Source organism: Pteropus alecto, unplaced genomic scaffold, assembly GCF_000325575.1.
Source record: "Pteropus alecto unplaced genomic scaffold, ASM32557v1 scaffold109, whole genome shotgun sequence".
Lineage (NCBI taxonomy): Eukaryota > Metazoa > Chordata > Mammalia > Chiroptera > Pteropodidae > Pteropus > Pteropus alecto.
In genome coordinates this window covers 7224823-7248193 of record NW_006494608.1, presented here as the reverse complement: position 1 = coordinate 7248193, position 23371 = coordinate 7224823, and the positions used below count along the sequence as shown (strand labels likewise).

Sequence of the window (23371 nt, the reverse complement as noted above, 5' to 3'; positions counted from 1 at the left end):
ATTATCAGGTATGCTTTGCATAAAATTCATTTCTGTGAAATAATTTGTTAGCACTTTTTATAACCATCTATTTTTGTTGTTTAGCCAAAAAATTTAGTTTCCTATGTGGGAAACACCACATATCCTATATAAAGTAATTTTTAATTTACTGCTGCACTCTAATCTAAATGGTAAATTATAGATGCTGAAATTGTCAGTTTCACTGTTCCTCTGAAGTACATATGCTGAATCTTTCACAAGCTATGTGGTTAGGCTGTTTGGCTGTCGTTCAAAGTTCTGCACAGGATTAGCACTTCTCATTTGCATGTTTAGCAGCCTTCTGCAGAGGAAATATAATTAGTAGCACTTATTAGTCTGTTATATATGTGGATTTGTGATCCCATACATACTTTAAGAGATCACAAGCAAAACACATGTTCACCAATGATGGAGAAATTATCACAGGTTCTGTATAGTTGTTGGCGAGTGACACATAAAGAAGTGAACCCTTTAACTAAATTGTCACTACCCTTTGACTCTTGTTTTCTCCTTGTGCTATTGTGATACATTGAATCTTCACCTAAAATATAGGTAGAGCAACGAGAAAGCTGGCACTTAATAGATATCACGTTAATGAAATCAGGCATAACTCACTTGTTCTCTGAAAGTGAGTTATGTCTTTCTGGAAGTCATTTGTAATAGATTCATGCTGCTCCTTGTAGTTAGAATACAGCTAATATTCAGATGTATTTTAATTAGTTTCAGGCAGCAGTGGAGAGATTCGTTTATTCCTGCGCTGGCTACTGTGTGGCAACCTTTGTTCTTGGAATAGGCGACCGGCACAATGACAACATTATGATCACAGAGACCGGTGAGTTTATTTATTTTAGTGTGGTAAACAATACATAACATAAAATTCACCATTTTAACTAGTTTAAAGTGTATAGTTTAATGGCATTAAGTACATTCACATTGTTATGCAACCATCACCACCATCCATCTCCAGAACTTTTTCATGTTCCTCAAGTGAAACTCTGTACCTATTGAACACTAACTCCCCATGCCACCTCCCCCAGCACAGAGTAATTTTAAATGGAGTTCAAGGTCGGAGGACATATCTTGAAGTCATTACTGTGTAGGGACACAGATACCGTGATCACCCTAGATCGCCCAGGAGTAAGTAACGGAAGAAGACGCAGGAAATTAGACTTAAGAAAGAAAATTCAGAGAATAGCTGGAAAGCTAGGATACGATCATATCCTAGACGCTGGTGAAGGTGGGCATGGTCAACAGTGTCAGATGTTGCAGAGAAATAACAAAAAGAACTCATAGGTATCCTTAAATCTAAAATGCTATGCCTTCATAACCTACCCCTCCTCACTCATCACTGTTGTCCATATTGGCTACCATGCCATAAAACTGTTCTCTATGAAATTTGGACCAACTTAAGAGTAGAGTCTGGAAAAAGTATCATATTGAGAAAAATAGTTTACTCTGTGAGAATCAAAAGAAATAATGCATTTATGGACCATAAATGTGATAAAGAACTACATAAATGAGAAGAGATGATAATTGTGGTGGTGATGGTGACAGTGGCAAAAACTGATCTAAAGGAGATTCAAAATGATTTATTTCTATTGTGCTACTCAAAATTAAAAGATGAGTGCCCCTCCCCCAAGCAGAGTGAAACATCAGTCTCTTTTGAGTTATACATAGGGCATTAGAGAGTCTTGGGCACAGTGATGACATATAAGCCAGAGAGTTTTGATTTATATTTCTAAGGCTAATTCTGAGACGAGAATTTTTTTAATGGTATTTGGCTGTCATTTAAAGAACACCGGAAGGATATAAAAAAACACACTTAGTTCAAAGAGTACTTTGTGGCTACTACTACACACACCTGCTAAGACAAAAAATAACACAAGCTGGTAAAACAGTGTAAAAATAGCTCTCTCACCCAAGATAGCTCATTTTCTGGCAACTTAAAACATGTTTCAAGAAATAAACAGTGTTGTGACAAGCACTTATGCCAGTGTAATAATGCCAGACATTTTCTTCTTTTAAGGAAATCTATTTCATATAGACTTTGGGCACATTCTTGGCAATTACAAAAGTTTCCTGGGCATTAATAAAGAGAGAGTGCCATTTGTGCTAACTCCAGACTTCCTGTTTGTGATGGGAACTTCTGGAAAGAAGTCAAGCCTACACTTCCAGAAATTTCAGGTAATTGGCCTTTCTCTTGATCTCCTACTGTGAACACCAACCAGATGGTGCCTGCAGCTCACAGCTCTTCTCTCACTCCACTTTGAGGTTTCTCTCACGTCTGCTCACCCGCTTCTTGCATGATCACCCTCACCTTCTCCCCTCGCCTCCATTCCTTCCCTAAAATGACACTTTTCAGTAATACTCCCACCTAAAACCAAAGAGCAAGTAAACACATTCTTCAATCAGTGGTACTGGCACATCTAGAACATCAGGATGACACTGGTGATGGAAAGGGGGCTTTAAGAAAGAGTGCCCAGCAAGCAGATTTAGCCTTTGAGTATTTATCTATCCAAGACATTGCCTAGAGGATCCAAATTACACATATATTTTTCAGGACTAAAATGATTGTGAACATCTCTTGATTTTTGCTACAGGTATGTATTTATCAAATTACTAACAGAGGAATTCTTTTTGCACCACTGTGTGCTTGTCTCATTTTTATAAAAAATAGTCCCCTTTCTCATTTGAACTCTTGTCAGCTTGACTACGGATTCTACAAAGAGCTCTGGCTTGTCCTGCTTATCCATAAACAAGCTCCTATGTTGGTCTGCCCAGCTTCCTGGGACCATTCACATTCTACCTCTTTTTCATTCCTTCCTGATCTACATCCACTTTTGACTATCAAATATTTCAAATACCCAAGAAGTAAAATTTTCACACTTGCAAATTTAATAACCTTGAATGAACGTAACTCAGAGAAGTTGTAATTACTACTGTAATATACCGATTGTATAGCCATACTAATACAAAACAGACTGGTAGAGGCAACGAGGGATCACTTCATATGTCCATTTGCCTTGGGTTCCCATTAAACAGCCCCTCCCTTAGTTCTTCTTAAAATATGGTTTGATTTGCAGTCAGCATTTCAGGAACAAGTCTTATTCCCAAGTCTCTTCTTAAGTCCCATGTTGAGTCCCCATGTCCTAGGAAAATGACATAGGTCTGAAGTTCAGTGGAACGAGAACTAGAATGTATTGTTTTGAAACCTGTCTCTTCTTGTTTGCGCTCCTGGCTGATTTTCGCTTTGGTGATTACAGGACTTAACCCTCCCACAGTTTCAGGAGTGTTGTCAGAGAAACTGAGATTTCTGTGGCCAGATAGCCTTAGGATTTTTAGTGTGTGTTTTTCTGCGTAAACTCAACTAGATGTCAGACTATTTCTAGAGATTTGACACATTTCAGTCCTGTTTTTCTTTAAAGTTAAAAATCACATGTTTTGACAACTTCCTAGAAAAGAAACACACATACACCTGGAAGAATTTTACCATTTAAAAGGAGAAAACACTCAATTCTCCTCTCCTGGACATAGGATTTATCTGACTGGCTTTGAACAAACATAGCAGCAATAGTGCCGTTTAAAGAATCAGACAGACACAAGGAACTTGACATCACTGTCTCTCCTTCTTTCTGTATATATGTTCTCTTCCTTTTTGCTAGTGATTTTCCCCAGAATGACTGTCCTGTTGCTGACAACATTTTCATAAACCCCATTGTGCCCATGTCACCCCCAAATCCCAAGATACTTTTTCTTTAGTCTTCTTTGTTTTTGTTTCGATTTTCAAAATATTCTTTAATGAAAAGATTCGGGGTGTTGGGGAGGCCAAGGAGAGGTTGCTTCTCTTCTAGGCAGCTTCCACTCACAGCAAAAAGCTTTGCAAGGAGCCTTTGTACAAGCCATCCTCTCAGTCTGGGAGCATTTCTCCATCCTTTGTGAGCAATACTTATTTCTTAAGCCATTAAAACTTCTCATTTAAGTGACATCTAGGCAGTGTACTCCACTGAAAACACACGTTCATAAATTTTATTGTATTTATGTAAAGAGATTTACATTTTGGAGTATTGGCATTCTATTTAAGTGCCTGTGAATATATGCACTTTGAGTCTTAAACACAGATCCAGCATGGCATTGTGGTTCAAACGATGGGCTTTGGAATAGACAAACTTGAGTCCAAATCCTGTCCCTGCTACTTAATAACTGTGTATGTGATACAAATTATTAATCTTTTCAGAACCTCAGTTTCCTCATCTGAGGTAGGAATACTAAGACCCACCTCATGTGGCTTTTTGGGGCATTATTTAAATGAAAACTATAGAATGCTTAGTCCAGTGCTTAGACCATAGCAGACACTCAATGAAAGGTATTGTCCATTGTTGTATACATCATAGCTGGTCTTCGCACTTTGAAAACTTTTAAGTTGAGAAGCACTTTCTGAAATGACATCTCAAGCAGAAGTGCAATACATAAAGCACGAAAAAGTGGCATTGATTTGGTTAAAGAGCAAGTGGGGGTCCAAGCTCTGCCTGCCCCCTTGTCTGCTCCTCCTCTCTGCACTTGTCTTCACCCTCCTCACTCAAAACAAGAAAAACGCTGAACACATATGCATGTATGTGTACAGTTATACATATGCAGAATTTCTAAAGTTTCCAGCTTGACAAAGATGAGTAGCAAGTTTTTTCATGGTTTAACTCAGATCCCATAACAATTTTTTTTTACATACTACTAAGCCTTTCAGAAAATTTTTTGTTTCTTAATTTTATGTTCCCTTTTTGAGATGAAGTCCTTCAAGCTCAGGGAGCATATTTCTAAATTCTCTAAATAGCATCTCTGTATCTTATATAAGAAAGCTGCCACTTTTAAGGAAGCTGAGAAATGTATATATTTACATTTTGAATTAAAGGTGTCCTCATTTCCAGTGCATCACTAATTTTGAACTGATATGGTTAATTAATGCATGCAGCACATTTGAATAACCTGTTAGAAAGAGTGGAAAAATTTGACCCACTTTTCATTAAGGATGAGGTGAGCTTTCTCCACAAAGACTTAAAAAATATCCCTAGCGAGTGGCCAGAGGATGGAAGTCAGGGAACGGAAGTGCTCCTTTGTTTCACCTCTCTTTTATTTCCAATGTAGCTAGTTTAGCCTAGGACCATATTTATAAATTATTTCTAGAATAGAGGAGAGTTCAGGAATGAACTAAAGTCAGACAAAAAGACACAAAACCAAGACCTACTGTTTGAACCCAGGAATGTCTGTTGGCCTTTGGAGCAGCACCCTACTTACACGCAGGATACTAAACAGATAGTTCAATGACGACAATTATGATAAACAAATTTTCCTTAGGAAAATCTTCCCCTTACTGAAGAGATAAAAAAAGAAAACAATGTTTTTCCCACTGGTAATTTATTTTAGAACCACTTTGTTTTAAATTTCATAGAATAGTTATAGAGCACATATTGCATACAAATACATTTATATCATTGGCAAATAAAACCTGGTTTCTCATTCTTTTTATATAAGAATGTGGATTTTTTACTAATTTTAAAATTATTAAATGCTTCTTTAAAAAAAAAAAAAAAAGCCAAAATAGTGTTTAAACTCTCAGGAGGATAAAAAAAAAAAACCCATTATCCTACCTTCCAAAAATAACAGTCAACATTCTAGTGTTTGTCTTTCATTCTATTAAGTATTTGGTGTTTTAAAAGGTTCTAAATTAATCAGAACTTGGTTAAAAATTGAACTTAAGAAATAGATACAATATTACTCCCTTACTTTAAACATTCAGTGGCTTCTCATCTCACTTGGAATAAACTCTAGATATCTAATCTTGCCCTACAGGGCCCTGTGCCACGGAGCCTCTGCCTTCCTCCAGCCTTACCCCATGGCACGCTCCTTATGTTCTGTCACTCAGGTGACAGGGGCCTTCCTCCCCACTTCCCCCATTCCAGCTGTTCCACCACTCAGGTCTTCCCCCTGGAACACCCTTCACTGCCCTTTAGGTCTCAGCTTAAATGTCATTCCTCAGAGCAGTCTTCTAAATTAAGTCCCTCGTGTTATTCTTTGCCACAGTCCCCTGTGTGTTGCTGTCACAGCAGCTATCACAATACATAATTATTTGTACTAGTCTACTGTTTGTCCCTCCCTTCCCAGAGTAAAGTCTGCAACGGGGCCACGTCTGACCTGAATCCTTCATATAGGGCCTGAGACATAGTAAGCACTCAGTAGGTACTTGTGGAGTGAAGGAGAGAATGGTGGAGGGGCAATGCCTGCATCTGTACGAGGTGGATGAGACTAGGTAATGTCTTAGGTTTCTTCCTTCCCCATAATACATTGTAGTCCATTAGTTTATAAAGTAGTAACTCAGGCACAGATTGACAAACTACCATCACAAGGACATCAATAAGCCTTCAAGATGCTGGATAAATATACATACACAGAAAAGGAAGTAAAGCTAATTATGAAATCTAATATTTTATTAAATAATATAAATATGTGTCATATGGTACATATTCACACTTTTGTGAAGATTTCCTTACTGACATAAACATTACATATTTTTTTTCCAGTCAGAGCAGTAGTTTGTGCCAAGAGAATAGGACACATGATGTAGACCTATAGGATCGTTTTCAAGGAGCATGAATAATTTGGCCTTATATAAACAAGCATTTTGAAGATGTACTTTGCATGGAGTAGACACTAAGGAAGTGTGTTTCAGATAAAGCTGAAGAAGTCAGGGGAGCCAAATAGCTTCTTCACATGCACCTCTATGCAAAGCAGGCAGTTCGATGACTGTACTGAAAAGGCACACTTGCCCCTAGATGTCACTCTTAAGAAGCATTTATAGAAGAGAAGCCTGAGACCCATTCATTGTGTATGCTAGGTTAATTTAATCTAGTTTTATCAGGCCCTGCTGGGTTTCCACTCCTGGCAGTGTTGTTCCCATGCAAGTGCATATCCAGGCCCCTCAATCTGCAGGCTCAGCCTCTATGCAGAGTCTTGACTCGGGTTTTTAGGAACTTTTATTTAAAATCTATCTGCTGTCATCTAGCTCTCATCTTGAACCCTAGGTTATCTTAAATACTTCCTCCACCAGGGCCTTGCTTGCTTCTAGCACTGAGGCCCTGCTCCTCCTGTCATCGTCTTGCTGGAGACTCAAGTACTCTCCCTACCTAAGCCTAGCCTTGGGACCACTGGAGCAGAGACCTTACCATCTGATAGTGTTCTTCTACATTCCTATCTTCTGATTCCCCTTCCCTGTGCAGTTATCCATGCACTTTTCTACACCTATAGTTGTCTCAGCCTGTTCCATCCTCTGGTAGTCACCAGGCCCTGTTCTTCCATATCCAAGATGGCACACTTATTCAATGCACACATTAAATACCTACTAAACTTCAAGTACTGTGCCAGGCACAAAGAAGATTTAAGTATTGCCCTTGGCAAGGTAAGATGCTTTTACAGTTTAATCCCCTTCAAATATGATTGTCCCTAATTCATCCTGATTTCAAAGCAATGAATCCTGCCCAACACTGAACTTGGCTTCTACACTTTAAGCATTCTGCACATTATCTACAGTACCAGACACTGTGCTGGGCACAGGTGACACAGAGAAGAGGCACAGCAGAAGAGATTCATACACTTCACCTTTGTACTAAGGATTTCAACAATAGTTTGCAGAAGAAGCAATTAAATCCTAGAGAATAGAAAAGGTCTGTGGAGCTAAGGGAGCATTTACATCAGGTCCTTAAGGACTAAGTTCAATTTCATTTTGCCAGGCAGATGCGGAGAGGGGAATAAACATCCAGGCAGAAAAATAACATGAGCAAGGGCATGAAATTAGTATTTAGTACCAGTATTCAAGGACAAAAGTAGAGTTGTCGGTATGGGTGGAACATAGGTATACATGAGAGTGTGTCATGGAATTTGAGTCAAGAAAAGAAATGTGGATTCAATTTGAAGCATAGGCTGGATTCGCCGGGTAGAGAACTCAATCGATTAATCACGAATTCCTGTAATAACAGCCTACTACAGGTCAACAGGGAGATAACGAGTTTATGTCAAATTGCCCATAACATGAGTTGAAAAAGAAATTGCTCTTGAGATTTGCATGCTGGCCCACTAACAAGGTCAAGCTTAGCCTCCTCCATCCAGGACTGAGACTCAGTATTTCACTCTGTCTGTGCTACCCACCAGAAGGTGTGCTCAGAGAAGGGGTCAACATCAGTCATTTGTAAGAGTTCAAATATGTTAGTGTGACATCTTCCCCAGATACAGACTTGCCTAGGGTTGTACAATTGTTAGGACTTGGAAAAGCTTGCCAGATTTTATCACTTCTCTGTAAAGATAAGGATAAAAAACTCAAAGATGGCCTTGGATTGAATTTATGTGTTAATCCACCAGCCTACAGTGTCACTCAGATTTTAGACTGAGTCACTACAGTGCCTAAGATTTTAGACTCCTGTTACTTTTAAACATTTATCAAGAATAACCTTCCAACTGGCATCATCCTCTCAATGTTTACTTTATTTTAGAGAATTGTTGTCTACCATAAGAATATTATCGGGGACAGTATTCATCATGTTACAAAGTGTACTCGCATAAAGATCCTCTTGCAAAATTTCTATCAGTCCTCGGTCTCTAGAAAAGCTGTGTTTCTCCTAAATAGTTTTTGTTTTTTTTTTAAATATTCTGAACATTGGATGAAGTAATGCATTCGATTTTCCTTTTGGCTACAGATATATTTGAAGAGCACCTATTGCAAGTTTATAGGGTTTTTTCCATATATAAGATTAGTCTCTTTCCCAAACTTATAGCAGATCGTTTCCTTTTTCTACCCACTTCTAACTAGTGTTATTTTGACTTTTGCGTATCCAAATAATCCACCCTCAATTCTTTTTGGAATAAATACACACACACACACACACACACACACAGTCTAGTCTGTTTAGAATATTTGACTAAAGTGGAACAGTTTAATTCTAACCTTTAGTTTTATAATGGTAGACAGAGCTAGTCTGAGAATCATTTTTAAGAAGTCCTTGAAGATAAGAGCTCTAATTCACAATCAGCAAATGCATGGTCAAGTATTGGACGCACTTTTCTTTCAGATTTACCAACGAGAATGTCTTCCTGCATTATTAGGTCTGCTAGTCAATGACCTTCTTTGTTTTGCCAAAATAACTTCTAAATACATTGCTTAGCCAATTCATTGATTTTTATTTAAAAAATAAATAAAAATAAAATACTCTATCTTTGATTGAAATATTATTTTCTCCATTCTCTCTTTCCTCTATCAGACAGAGGCAACATGACTATTTAGGAAAAGTGGGTGAGAACATTTCGTTAATGAATATTTGTGAGTTTTTCTTCTGTCTTCTCTCAGCTCTAAATTCTTTTCCGGGAGTTTCTGTTTTATGATCCTGAGATTACTTCCTCATTTTTGTGCATTATGTACAGTAATATTTCACTTCCACTTTATTTCCAGATGAGAATAGAGGAGTTTAGTTTGAAGAAGAAGTAGATTTATTCTACATAACCTTGGACAGTCTAAAGCAGCCACAGCTCATTGGTGATTAAGAAATTAGTAGATTGTGCATAGAAGGTAGTTTCTTTTCACTTTAGTGAACTGATAAGTTGGGCTAGTTAATCAAGTCAATGTTTTGAACCTGAAATGGTAACGAATTCCCTCATTCTCAAGAATTATGGGAGTGCAGCTTTGTAAAAGCAATTGGTTCCTTTAGTATTAGATGCTATAATTAAGGCATTTGAATCAACTATGAAATTAAGAGCAGATGTACTAGGGAGGCTCAATCTATTTATTAGCTACTAAAGATAGTGTTCCAGCTAATGACATTAACAATACCACAGTGTTCCCCACATTCATACCAAGTACATTAAACCAAGCCCCTGAAGTCAGATTGTCCCGTTATCCTTTCTTCTCTTCTCAGTAATAGAAAGCCTTCAACGGGCAGCTGAGAAGAACAGAATGAGGATGTTGAAGTCATTGTTGGGCAGCCCTGTCAGAAGGGAAAATTCTGTTGCTACAGCCAGTAACTTCTGTGTTCTGTGTTTTCCCCTAAGCTCTGCAAGCCACATCCTCACAGTCCCTCAAACCACAGGCCTCTGGGCTGAGGCAGCATGGTCAGGACACTCTCACAGATCCTATGGCTGAGTACAAATGGCAGAAAGGAAACCTCTGGGGCTTGAGTGGGAGGAGCAAGTACTCACTCTCTTATAACAAGAGAGCCACCTGTAGATGCAGCCAGCATGCTGTGCACTACCACCTTCCCACGTGCCTCCATGGGCCAATGTGAAGACAACCGTCCCCCTTGACGCTGGTTGGAGGGAGGCTTATCTCCCACCCCAGCCCACCTTGCCACTTAGGTCTTTACTGTCGGAAGAGACATTTTGGACAGGTGGCCTCGATGAGAGGGTGACCTCAGAGTTGAGAAGCATGTGTTCAATAATGAAACTTCTCACACTATTAATAATAACAGGCAACCACTTACATAGCACTTAAAGCTCACCACAACCCTATGAAATGGGTATTGTTATTCTTATGCTACAGATGAGGAAACTGAGGTCCAGAGAAGTTAAGTAACTTCTGAGGTGACAAATAGCTTGAATAAAGCCAAGCTTTGAATCCAGGCAGTGAAGTGTGACTCTATGCTTTTAACCACTGCTCCATACTACCTTTAAGCAAAAGATAATGAAATCTGCCCCAAGTCTCTAAGTCTGCACAGCCAGTCAGAATTTAGACATTGTGTCTGACAAATATGGGGCATGCAGTTAAATGTGGAGAAGAAATTTCTTTCTCATAGAAGTGACTCTGTATATGAAAATCAGAACTAACCGAATAAATTCAATCCAGAAGAAATTCCTTATATAGGTAAGATGATCTTCAAGAGAAATGGGACAGTTCCTTTCCTTTAATGTCTCTTTATGAACTACAGTAATTGGTGGCTGAATCACTGTGTTGCCACTTAAGGAATACTTACTGATCACCTGTGGATCAGTGTCATAACAACTCGGCTCCAAATTGATTTTCCTCCTCAAAAATTTTCTATTAAAGAATTTGACTACACAATGGGCTTAGAAAGTAGGGGAGTTGCCTGGAGGCCCAGTGTACAGAATGATAGAAAATAATTAAAAATTAGAATGTAATCTAATTTTAAAGCAAAAGGCATCTATGCCTTTGTGAAAATTGTGCAAGTTGGCAAATTAATGAGACTGTCGCCTGGGGTGAAGTCTGCCCTTAGCCTGTGTAATTAGCAAAAAATAAGAGAGACCTTGGTGGGTCCTATGAATGAGCAAAAGAAAATTATTTCCGGACATAAGTGGAATCATTAAGAATGCAAGAGCACTAATGCACTGAGGCCACTTCCAGGGGACAAGTGATGTCTGGGCTGCAGCAGGAACAGCTCATACAGTCTTCTGGGTCCGTGGAGTCTCCCGTGGAGTTTCCCATGGGGTTGATCAACCCTCCAGGTAGAGAAGGAAGAGGACTAACATTTATTAAATCCTTGCTATGTGCCGTCTCCTATACCAGACAATATATATATATGTAATCTCACTTTTAAAATGCCAGAATAGTCCATGGGTTTTTGTCCTTGGACAGGGCCATGCATGCACAGTCTAGCCTTGACATACAGAATGACACAAGCAGGACCATCATTATCATTGTAGTTACTCTGCCACATGCAAATGACACAGAAGAGAATCTAAAAGCAAAATGAAAAATCACTATTAACATTTTTGCCTATAAACTTATATTCTTTGTTCTATCTAAATATGTTTTGTTCACTTACCAAAATGGAATTATACTATCTGTTGTTTCATACTGAAGAGAAATTTTCACTCAAAAGGCTAACCTTATAATCAGCTCTTTGTTCTACTTCCTTAGATATGCTTGCCGCATAGACTGTGGGGCAGGGTGACCTCAAAATTAACTAAAGACTCATCTTCCCTTTCGCTTGTTTTGTCTAAACAACAAATGTAACTGCCTGTAACCCGTAGCAACTCCCTCACTTTGTAACCATCTAAGGACAAATTAACCAATCGGCCCATGCCAACTAAGCCCTATAAAAGCAAAGTTGCCCCTGAGCTTGGGGCCCAGATCTTCAGAGCATTAGCTCCTCTGGGATCACCAGTGTATAAAACCTGAATTCTCCAATTCTCCGAGTGCTGCTTGGTTTCTTGCCGGTCTGATTTTTGCAACATTTCTGCAACAATTCCTGCTTTTTAACTCAAATACTTTTACATGCTTACTAAATATTTTTCTACAATATCATTCTTAGTAGTTACAGAGTATGAAATTGTAGGTACCTTTATAAACCCTTTTTATTAATCCCTGATTGTGGGATATTTAGATTGCTTTCAAGTTTCCACAATTTTAAATGGTGTTCTAATTAACATTTTTGTAGATAAATTGCTGCAAAATTACCAATTTTTTTAAAAGTAAACTCTAGCTTTTCTGGGCAAAGGGATATAGACATTTTTAAAGCCAAGTTTATTCACATATAGCAGAATTGGGCCTTTTTAGGTATACAGGTCTTTCAATTTTGACAAGTGCATCAGTCATGTAACCACCACCACGATTAAGTTATATAACACTTATAAGTATTTTAAAGCTTTTGATGCAAGTTATCAAATTATTTGTTAGTAAAATTATACCTATTCCCATCTACCATCAGTCTATGAAAAGTGAATATTGAATATTATCGTTGAAAACTTTTTTTAAAAAGCCGTTTTTGGTAGATGAATGTTTCCCTCTCATTTTAAGATACTTTTGTTGTTGTTGTTGTTACTATAAGGTTGCATTTGTTTTCATATGTTTATCTGTTTTTATTTTTTATAGTATGAACTCTCATTTATATCCTTGGCCTATATTTCCAGCCAACTAGTTTTCTCTTTCTTATTGATTTGTAAGAACTATTCGGGGTCTGGGATGAAGCAGTGATCTGTCATGTTGCAAATATGTTTCTTCTTGTCATTTGCCTCTTTTAATATTTTTATGGGTTTTTTTTTTCTCAAAAGTTTGAAGTTTCCATAATCTTTCCATTTTTTCCTCATGGATTCCACTTTAGAAGTCATCTTCCTAAGGTCTTTTCCCACTTAATGATTAAACATTTTCCTTTTTTACATTTAAATCTTTAATTCTTCTAGAATTTATTCTGGTCTATCACATGGGGTAAACTTTGTTTTCCCCTCAAATGATGAGCCAGTTGTACCACCCTCATTTATCAAATAACAGATCTTTCCCCACTAATTTGAGAAGTCACCTTTATTATATTTTCTATTTAATGTGTGCTTAGATATGTCTTTGAACTTTCCATTCTGCTCTATAAAATTTCTTATCTTTTTTGGAAAAGAATAGGTACTGTTCTACACAGTTTAAAATATTACACTTTTACAATATGTTTAAATATCTAGTACACTTTTACAATATGTTTAAATATCTCTCCATTCTGCTCCATTAAATTTCTTATCTTCTTTTGGAAAAGAATAGGTACTATTCTACACAGTTTAAAATATTACACTTTTGCAATATGTTAAATATCTGTTTTTTGTTACTATACATTTTCAAAATGTTCTCTCAGGCCCTAATTATTCCAGATGAAATTAAAACCATATCTGAGTTTAAATGTTTAATGAGAACTTTTATTGAAAGTTTATTGTATTTATAGATTAATCCGGGAGGAATTTACATCATTATAATAAGCAGTCATCACTGTGGTACATGCTATTGGCTCTACATGTTCAAGTTTTCTTTTATATGCCACAGTAAATTTTTATAGTTTTTAAATATAGGTTCTTCATGTTTTATGTATGTATTTATCCCAGAAATCATGGTGTTTTTGTTACCATTATTGACAGCATCTGTCTTGTCATTATACTTTCTAACTGGTGGCTCCCATTTATAGCATATCATTTATTAATTTTATAAAAATCTAGTTTAATAAAAACTAGTTACAATGGTATTTTAATTTTTTTCCCCTTTAGTGTTCCAAGAAAACAAGTCATTTGTAAATGCTAACAATTTACCTTCACTTTTCTGGTTTTATACTTCATTTCTTTTTCCTGTACTCCTTTAGAATGATTGTAACTAGTAATTTCAGATAATTCTTCACATCATTACGTTTTAGTTACAAATTAAGCTACATGTTACTTTTATTAAAATCAAAAGTGAATTTTAATACAGTAATTTGCAATTTTGGAATAAATACTATTTAGCTGTGGTGTGTTACTATTTTAACATTTTACTCAGTATTTTATTTGAAACATTTATTCCCGCAATTATTAACTTCAGAGTTCTTTGTCATGCTATCTTTGCCAAGTTATGGTATTTAAGGTTGGGTTATTCTCATGGTATAAAATTGGGAAACTTACATTTTATTCTATGCTTTGGAACAACTTAAATGGCATAAGCATGCCTGTTGCTAAATAAGTGGATTTAACTCACCTGTATCATCTGCTCCAATTTGGAGAAGGCACCAGCCATAGCATTTTTTTAAAGCCCTCTCTCTTACTCAGTATTCAGAATTTAGATTTAAATTCCAAAGTTCATTCAACAATTTTGAGAGTTAGATGATGAAAAGCTAATTCATCTGTTTTCTTAGAATAGGACAAATTGTAAAATAAAGATGAACACTAAATCTCAAATACCCTGTTCCTATCATTTCTTTGGATTCTATTAGATCTTAGAAAAAATTATTTATATTTACATAAAGTTTATTGATTCCAGTATGGTGTTCAAAAACTGACTCATTCCTCTTCAGAGACTACAGAAATTTCTACCCTCAATTTCCTTGAAGTAAAAAGGTAGAGTAAGAAATAAGACAAAACTTAACTGTATCAATTAGTTTTCCTTGAGCACATCTTGGATATATACAGCTACACTAAAGTGCTTAAGAGATTACAAAAGCAGTTTCTGTTCTCATGAAGCTTTTTATCTGAGGCAGGGGACCTACCTTGTTTGTGATGGTTTCTTCTTACAGACAAAGTTAATGTCATGTAAATTCCTATACAACCCAGTCATCTCCAGCCTTCTGAGTTACTGTAACAGTAACAGCATTTTCTTCTTTATCCAGGACATCTGTGCTAAGGCTTATCTAGCCCTCCGTCATCATACAAACCTACTGATCATCCTGTTTTCCATGATGCTGATGACGGGAATGCCACAGTTAACAAGCAAAGAAGACATTGAATATATTCGGGATGCCCTAACAGTGGGGAAAAATGAGGACGATGCTAAAAAGTATTTTCTTGATCAGATTGAAGTTTGCAGAGACAAAGGATGGACTGTGCAATTTAATTGGTTCCTACATCTTGTCCTTGGCATCAAACAAGGAGAGAAACATTCAGCCTAATACTTTGGGCTAGAATTAAAGACAAGGTAGTGTTCCAAAACTTTAAACGAGCATGTCAATCATTCACTTTCCATTTCAAATGTAATAGGATCTTATAAAACCTGGCACTTCACAAATATAGTTCTTTTCCTAGCTGAACTCTTTACTAGAGAAAAATATTGGCATGTCTGATTGATTAATTTAGTTGTAGGCCTATTTGCAGGGTTTTTTGTTTTTTGGTTTTTGGTTTTTGGTTTTTTTTGTCTCAGTGATTTTGGAAAATCTTCTAAGTTTATACAGATAAATCACTTTCTCATTGTACCTGATGTTTTGACTATCTTATTGAGTCCTTCTGGAAATTCTTTAAAATAATTGGTGACATCTATATTTATCTGGATTTACTCTCAATTTTGGTTATCCTTCTGTTCATCAAGCTCTTTACAGAAAAAAGACGTAATTATTGTAACCTTTGTCTCATTCCTTAAACGGTATTTCCAAACATCCCCTCGTTGTCTGCAGATGTTAGTGATGTGCTAAAAGCAAAGAAAGAGAGTTAGTCTTTCCAGTGTCTTTTGCTATTAGGTTCTTTTACAGTGTACAACTGAGACACACAAACACAAAATGGAAAATCTGAATCTTTGTACCCCATCTCTTCTCTGTTGGTCTGGTTCCAAGATTAAGAATAGGAAAAATAGAGATGAGACCATTTGTCTTCACTCTGACCACGTAGTGAATTATCAAATACAACTATTACAGCCTTCTCCAGCATGGAAATAAAGTAACTAAAGGGACTCATTTTTTTTTTTTGCCTTTATATTTTCCTCTCTCCTTTTCTCCCCTGCCTCCCTTCTTCCTCAATTGCCACCCTCCTACAACTCTTTATCCAGAGTTGTGAAATCTTTAAGAACTCCTTTACCCTAGATTCAAAAATTAATTGAAAAAAGAATTTTTCCTCTAGGGTTACTAGAATTGTAGCCACTTGTTTGTAAAGGAGGAGTTCTGTGTGTGTGTGTGTGTGTGTGTGTGTGTGTGTGTGTGTGTGTGTGTGTTTTAAGTATATTATTAAAGGAGACATTCCAGAAATTATGGATTTGTTTCCAAATGTATTAATTTTAAATTTTAGTCTGAGTATCTTTTTCTTTCTGCTTTCATGGAAGAAGATATTTGATATATATAAAGTACTCCAGGTTAGGAAGAACACTACTTGCCCTGCTCATCTTTCAGTTTATAGGACTTTTAAACTTTGACACATTCTTCAGATTTCCTAAAAATAATTGAAACATATTTTTTAAAATTTATTTTCATCACTTAAATATTTTACTATTTATTGGAAGTATTGTTTAAGCTTAGTGAAAGATGTTAAATTATTTATTAAAAATTTTCAATTTCAAATTACCTGTAGTTAATACTTTACATGGGAATAACACTGTTTATAGTGTCAATGTTTAAGTATATCAGATATAAATATATATTAAATTTTAAATGTCTAAATAGATATCTGTTTTACTTCAATGTAGCCTAAACCTTTCTTTTTGTGTATGCAAAAGTCCAGTGGTTCTTAACCTTGACTGCAAATGAGAATCACCAGGAACACTTTTAAAAACACCCTTCCTGAGTACCAACTTCAGGTTATAACTTAATTAGTTTGGGATGAGGCTCAGACATCAGTGTTTTTTAAGTAATCTGGATGAATCTGACATACAGAATCAAAAGCCCTGCATGGTCTTTAAAGGTGTCAGGTAGCACTGTTTCTTTGCCCACTGAGCCTTTCCCCCAGCTCATAAGGTATCTAGAAAGGACTCCTCTTCCTTGACAAATCATCTTTTAAATTCACATTCTATCCTCCTATAAGAGGACCATGCTCTGTAATGAAATGTTTACTCCTCTGTGGTAATGGAACATAGACATTTTATGGTATTTTTAGACCAACTATATCCCATTATTCTTTTGAAAAACAGCAGAAGGAATGATACTTTCCAATTCAGAAAAGGGTGTTTTCATTATTCTTATAAAGAATAGCCAAGCTCAGACCTTGCATAGATTCCACTTTTTATTTGAATTGTTAAAATAATTATATTAATAATAGAAGAATTACAGAGGAATGTATTTATATTTAGTTTATTATTATGCATGCATATAAATTTGCCCTTTAAATGAACAAATTCTTTCATTATGCTGATTGATATATGTGTGTATATATCGCATATATACATATTTGTATATATATATATATACACACACACACATATATTACTTTATTTGGTAATATACATACGGATATGTGTGTGTGTGTGTGTATATATATACATATACATATATATATATATATATATATCTTAGAATCATATCACATTGGGCTTGACTTATCTATATTCCAATGAAGGTATAATTTTAACTCTATAGACTTGCAGATAAACAAAAATCACCTTTGTGTGCTTCTTTCCTTCCTTGTTACCAGTGAATAACATGACCCACAACTTTTATATCTTTGAAAATGTTCTAGAACTAGGGTCACTCGCTATTGAGAGGAAATGTTGAGAAACTACTCACAAGTCTGTCTTCTATGCCAAATGGAAATAGAGATCACAAGTCAGATGATTCAGTTCAAAGCAGCTTTTATGTGTATCTAGAACTAGCTACATAATTTTCAGAGCCTAGTACAAAATGAAAATGCCAGGACTATTATTCAAAAATTATTAAGAAATTCAAGATGGCAACAGGAGAATGTTAAACCAAGCACAAGGGCTTTTTGAGCATGGGTCACTGCACAGGTCACAAGCCCATGAAGCTAGCTCTGAGAGTATCTGAATAATGGCTTTGGTGCTCAGTTTTACATCTAGACAATGTCCGTATCAGTGGAGATAAAGCGTCCAGATTAAAATGTTGCTACAAATTACCTAATTTTTGTGGCTGTGTATTAGGTCCTAAAACAGTGGCCCATTGCTTTTGGATGGGAACTACGGCCAGTAAAAGTAAAGCAAGGCAGATATTTTAAACCTTGTACCATATGACTGCATTTGACTGGCTTTGGTGATACTTTGGTGAAAGTAGAGGAAAGTGGAGTTGTTAGGGATAAAATATATCATCTTAGAGAAGGCACTTGAATTTTAAAAATTAACTTTATTAAATACATCATTTACAGGAGAGAAATTTTTCTTTTTAGAAAATAAAAAGACTAGATATAGGAATTCTGCAGCATAATTTGGAGGCTGTTAGTCCTCTATAATTGGAAATTAAAATTATTTTTTGAAATAAGTCCAAAAAAATAATTTAAAAAGTTTCTGGAGCAAATTCTGGCCTTTATTTGGTAAGCTAGGTTCTATTTGCAATGATTATGAAATAAATTGTCAATTATATTTTACAATATGAAGAAAAAAATAAATTTGGATTTTTAAAGGTTCTGCTTTCTTGTTTTCTGTTTAATGCAACCTATTAATTCTGGTGAATAATTTTGGTACCAGTTCAGGAGGATATCTGTGTATTCTCAGAATCATTTTCAGGGTAGATGCTGAGGAATCTAAAGCACACACCTTGACTAAAGCACCCGTTTAGAGAGCTGAGACTTTCCCTCTTGCATTTGTATGTCCCACTTGCATTTGTATATTAGTTACAACTTGTTAAATGTAAATTTAAATAAAGAAAGAATCTGATATCTTGTGTTCTCTAGTATACATCTTTTAATAACTGAAAGTCCAGATACACCTGAAATTCGAATTCTTTCTTGTAAGAAATCTTTATCGAGAGCCCACTACCTACCAGGCACTAGGCTAAATGCTGGAGATAGACTATGGAACAAGACTGACCCGGTCCTAGTCATGAAAGAGTATAATTTGCTGGTGGTAGCAGACACTTCATAATGGAAGGTGTTGTGGGTTGAATTATGTCCCCCCAAAAGATATGTTGAATTCCTAATCCATGCTATCTGTGAATGTAATCTTATTTGGAAATGGATTCTACAGATGTACAGACATACCTCATTTTATTGCACTTCAAGATGTTGTATTTTCTACAAATTGAAGATAAGACCCTCCACGGGCAAAAAAATGTATTTGACTCACTTTATTGGGATACTCCTTTTGTAGCAGAGGTCTGGAAATGAATCCACAATATCTCTGTGGTATACCTGTAATCAAATTAAGATGAAGTCATGATAGTGAGCTCTAATCCAGTATGACTGGTATACTTAACAGAAGATGAGGGAAAATGCCATGTGATGGAGGCAGAGACACAATACTGTGTTTACAAGCCAAGGAACACCTGGGACTACCAGAAGCTGAAACAGGAAAAGAAAGACCCTCCCCTAGAAGCTTCCAAGGGAACATAGTCTTGCCAACACCTTGATTTCAGACTTCTAACCTCCAGAATGGTGAGAGAATAAATTTCCCTTGTTTTAGGCTACCTGGTTTGTGATACTTTGTTATGGCATCCCTAGGAAACTAATACAGTATCAATAACCAAAAGTTTTGTATCGCATCCCTAGGAAACTAATACAGTATCAATAACCAAAAGTTTTGTATCGCATCCCTAGGAAACTAATACAGTATCAATAACCAAGAATTTTGTAGGGTTTTGTTGGGGGCTGGGGGATTATAGAGTTTATGTAAGTTAACCTATTTGATATTTTCTGCTTTACCAAAAAAATTTAATTGCCATCAAAAAAGACAAGGTCCTAATATTTTTAATCTATAAAAAAAAAACTCTAATAAATCAACAAGAAAAACATAAATATCTCATCAGAAATTATTGATATCCCACAAAAAATACATTTGGCCAATAAGCATATGACAGCAGACCCCAAATCTTTATTGAGTAAACAAATGCAAATTAAATAATTTAAGTTCTTTTTGCCAACAGATTAGCAAATATTGATAATGTTCAGAGTTAGTGATAATTTGAGAGAAAGAACATTCTATCATATTGTTGAAAGCAAAGCAAGTTGATAAATTTATGCATGGCATTTTGTCAAATTTTATCAAAATGAAGAAGTTATCTGTTCTCTGACCTGGCAAGTCCACATCCAAGAATTTATCTTTCAGAGATTATTGGGCAAGTGTGCAAAGACTTATAGGCAAAAATAGTTACCAACATTCTTGGTGACAACCAAAACTTGGGAACAGCCTAAAAAGTCCCCTAATATGGGACTGGCTAATTAAATCATATCCATGCAATGGACTGCAGTGAACCCTTGAAAAGATAAGGTCGATCAGAATGTATTGACAATCATGTGTGACCTACTGAAAACCAAAACAAGGTTATTACAGAATAGTATTATGGTATAGTCATTCTCAACTTAAATTTTAGTTTATTCCCAGACAAGAAAAAGCTAAAGGAGTTCATCAATACTAGTATTACAAGAAATGTTAAAAGCATTTCTTTAAAAAAGAGGGAAAAAAACCATAAATATGAATAATAAAATGGCAATAACTACATACCTATCAATAATTACCTTAAATGTAAATAGATTAAGTGCTCTAATCAAAAGACATAGGGTAGCTGAATGGATAAAAAAAAAAAGACCCATGTATAAGCTATCTATAAGAGACCCACTTCAGATTGAAAGATACACACAGACTGAAAGTAAAGGGATGGAAAAAGATATTTCATGCAAACAGTAAAGAAAAAAAACCTGGGGTAGCAACACTTATATAGACAAAGTAGACTTTAAAACAAAGGTTATAATAAAAGACAAAGAAAGATATTTTATAATGAAAAAGGGATCAATCCAACAAGAGGATATAACTCCTGCAAACATTTATGTACCCAATAGAGGTGCACTTAAATATATAAAGTAAATATGGATGGAAATAAAGAGAGATAGACAGTAATACAGTCATAGCAAGGGGCTTTAACACTCCACTGACATCAGTGGATAGATCTTCCAGACAGAAAATCAACAAGAAAACAGCAGCCTTAAATGACACATTAAACCGGATGGATTTAATTGATATTTTAGAGCATTTTACCCCAAAGCAGCAGAATATACATTCTTTTTAAGTGCACATGGAACATTTTCCAGGATAGATCACATGTTAGGCCACAAATCTCAATAAATTTAAGAAAACTGAAATCACGTCAAGCATCTTCTCTAACCACAATGGTATGAAATCAATTACAAGAAACAAAAAACAGAAAACATACAAAAACATGGAGGCTACATAATGAATGGGTTAACAATGAAATCAAGGAAAAAATCAAAAGATACTTTGAGGGAAATGAAAATGATAACACAACAACCCAAAATATATGGGATGCAGTGAAAGCTGTCTTAAAGGAGAAATTCACAGCAATGCATATCTACCTCAAGAAACAAACAAACAAACAAATCTCAAATAAACAATCTAATCTTACACTTAAAGAAACTAGAAAAAGAACAACAAAGCCCAAAGTGAGTAGAAGGAAGGAAATAATAATGATCAGAGGAGAAATAAGCAAAATAGAGTCTAAAATACACTACAATGAAACTAAAAGATCAATGAAACCAAGAGCTTTGAAAAGATAAACAAAACTGATAAAAATTTAACCAGACTCATCAAGAAAAAAAGAGGAACCAAATAAATAAAAACAGAAATGAAAGAGGAGAATCGACAACAGACACCAGAGAAATACAAATGATAATAAGAAAATATTATGAAAACTTACATGTCAACAAACTGAACAATCTGGAAAAATGGATAAATTCCTAGAAATGTACGATCTTCCAAGACTGAATCAAAAAAAATTAGAAAATCTGAACAGATCAATTTCTACTAATAAAATCGAATCAGTAATCAAAAAACTACCAAAAAACACAAATTCTAGACTAGATGGCTTCACAGGTGACTTTTACCAAACATTTGAAGAAGAATTAACACCTATTCTTCTCAAACTTATCCAAAAAATTCAAGAGGAGGAAAAACTCCCAAGCTCATTTTATGAGACCATCATTACCCTAATTCTAAAACCAGACAAAGACATTACAAAAAAAAAGAAAATTACAAGGTGATATCCCTCATGAACATAGACACAAAAATCCTCAACAAAATATTACTAAACCAAATTCAGCAATATATTAAAAAGATCATATACAGGATCAAGTGAGATTTATTCCTGGGATGCAAGTTTGGTTCAAATCCACAAATCAGTTAAAGTGATACACCACGTAAACAAAATGAAGATAAAAATCACATAATCTTATTAAAAGATGCAGAAAAGCATTTGAAAAATAATTCAGCATTTATTTATGATAAAAACTCAGCAAAGTGGGAATGGAGGAAACATATCTTAACATAATAAAGGCCAAATATGACAAACCCACAGCTAATATCATAGTCAACTGGAAAAAGCTAAAACCATTTTTCCTTAAGATCAGAAACAAGGTGTGGAGAAACATGACAGAGTGAGAGATATCCCCAGATCTTTCCCCTTGCAACAACAATAATCTGAACATCTAAAACTCAACAAAAAACACCCAAACTGCACACTAGCACATCTGGGCATGGGATCTGAGCATAAGAGCTACCACAGGTCAGAACCCAGGGTGTTGGGCAGTGGACTGGGAGAAATAAAGAAACTGCCTCTTGCAACTACCAGAGTTTCCAGTAGAAGGAGGAGAAGGGGGAAAGGTGTGGTGAGTTCCCTGAACAGCCCTGCCTAGGAGAGTTGTGAGTTCCATGCAGCCAGCGGCAGGGCCGAGTCATCAGGGCAGAAAGCAGAGAAGTGGATGGCAGAGGAACAACAGTTAATTTTTACTAGCTGGTTGCAAAACCGAGGCTGAGTTGCAGTGCCCAACTACCAACCCAGATGGCCGCTTCCCTCATACCCTCCAAAATCGATCACAGCAGAGCCCCAGGGGAATTTGAGCAAACACTGCCAAGACTGTCGCTGATACTGACAGAGACTGAAACTGAAGGTAGCAAGTGTGATTACATATCTACAAGAAATATTTAAAAGGCATTATTTAACCTTTATATAAAGCAGGGATTCAAGAGGCTTAGATGCCACCTACTGGAAACCAAAAGAAAAGCTTG

General features: G+C 35.8%; 1 protein-coding gene across 2 annotated transcripts in view; it reads left to right on the top strand.

Annotated features, from left to right (window-relative positions):
- Positions 1-15831, top strand: part of PIK3CG (phosphatidylinositol-4,5-bisphosphate 3-kinase catalytic subunit gamma) — a 30275-nt gene extending 14444 nt beyond the window's left edge. Inside the window, exons 9-11 of one of the 2 annotated variants that reach the window (XM_006925367.1) lie at positions 739-850; positions 2045-2202; positions 15108-15831. In XM_006925367.1, the coding sequence (XP_006925429.1) occupies positions 739-850; positions 2045-2202; positions 15108-15386 (549 nt within the window). In that variant the 3' untranslated portion in view covers positions 15387-15831. The remainder of the gene's footprint in view (positions 1-738; positions 851-2044; positions 2203-15107) is intronic. The other variant, XM_006925368.2, reaches the window with a different exon arrangement.
- The last annotated feature ends 7540 nt before the right edge of the window (positions 15832-23371 follow it).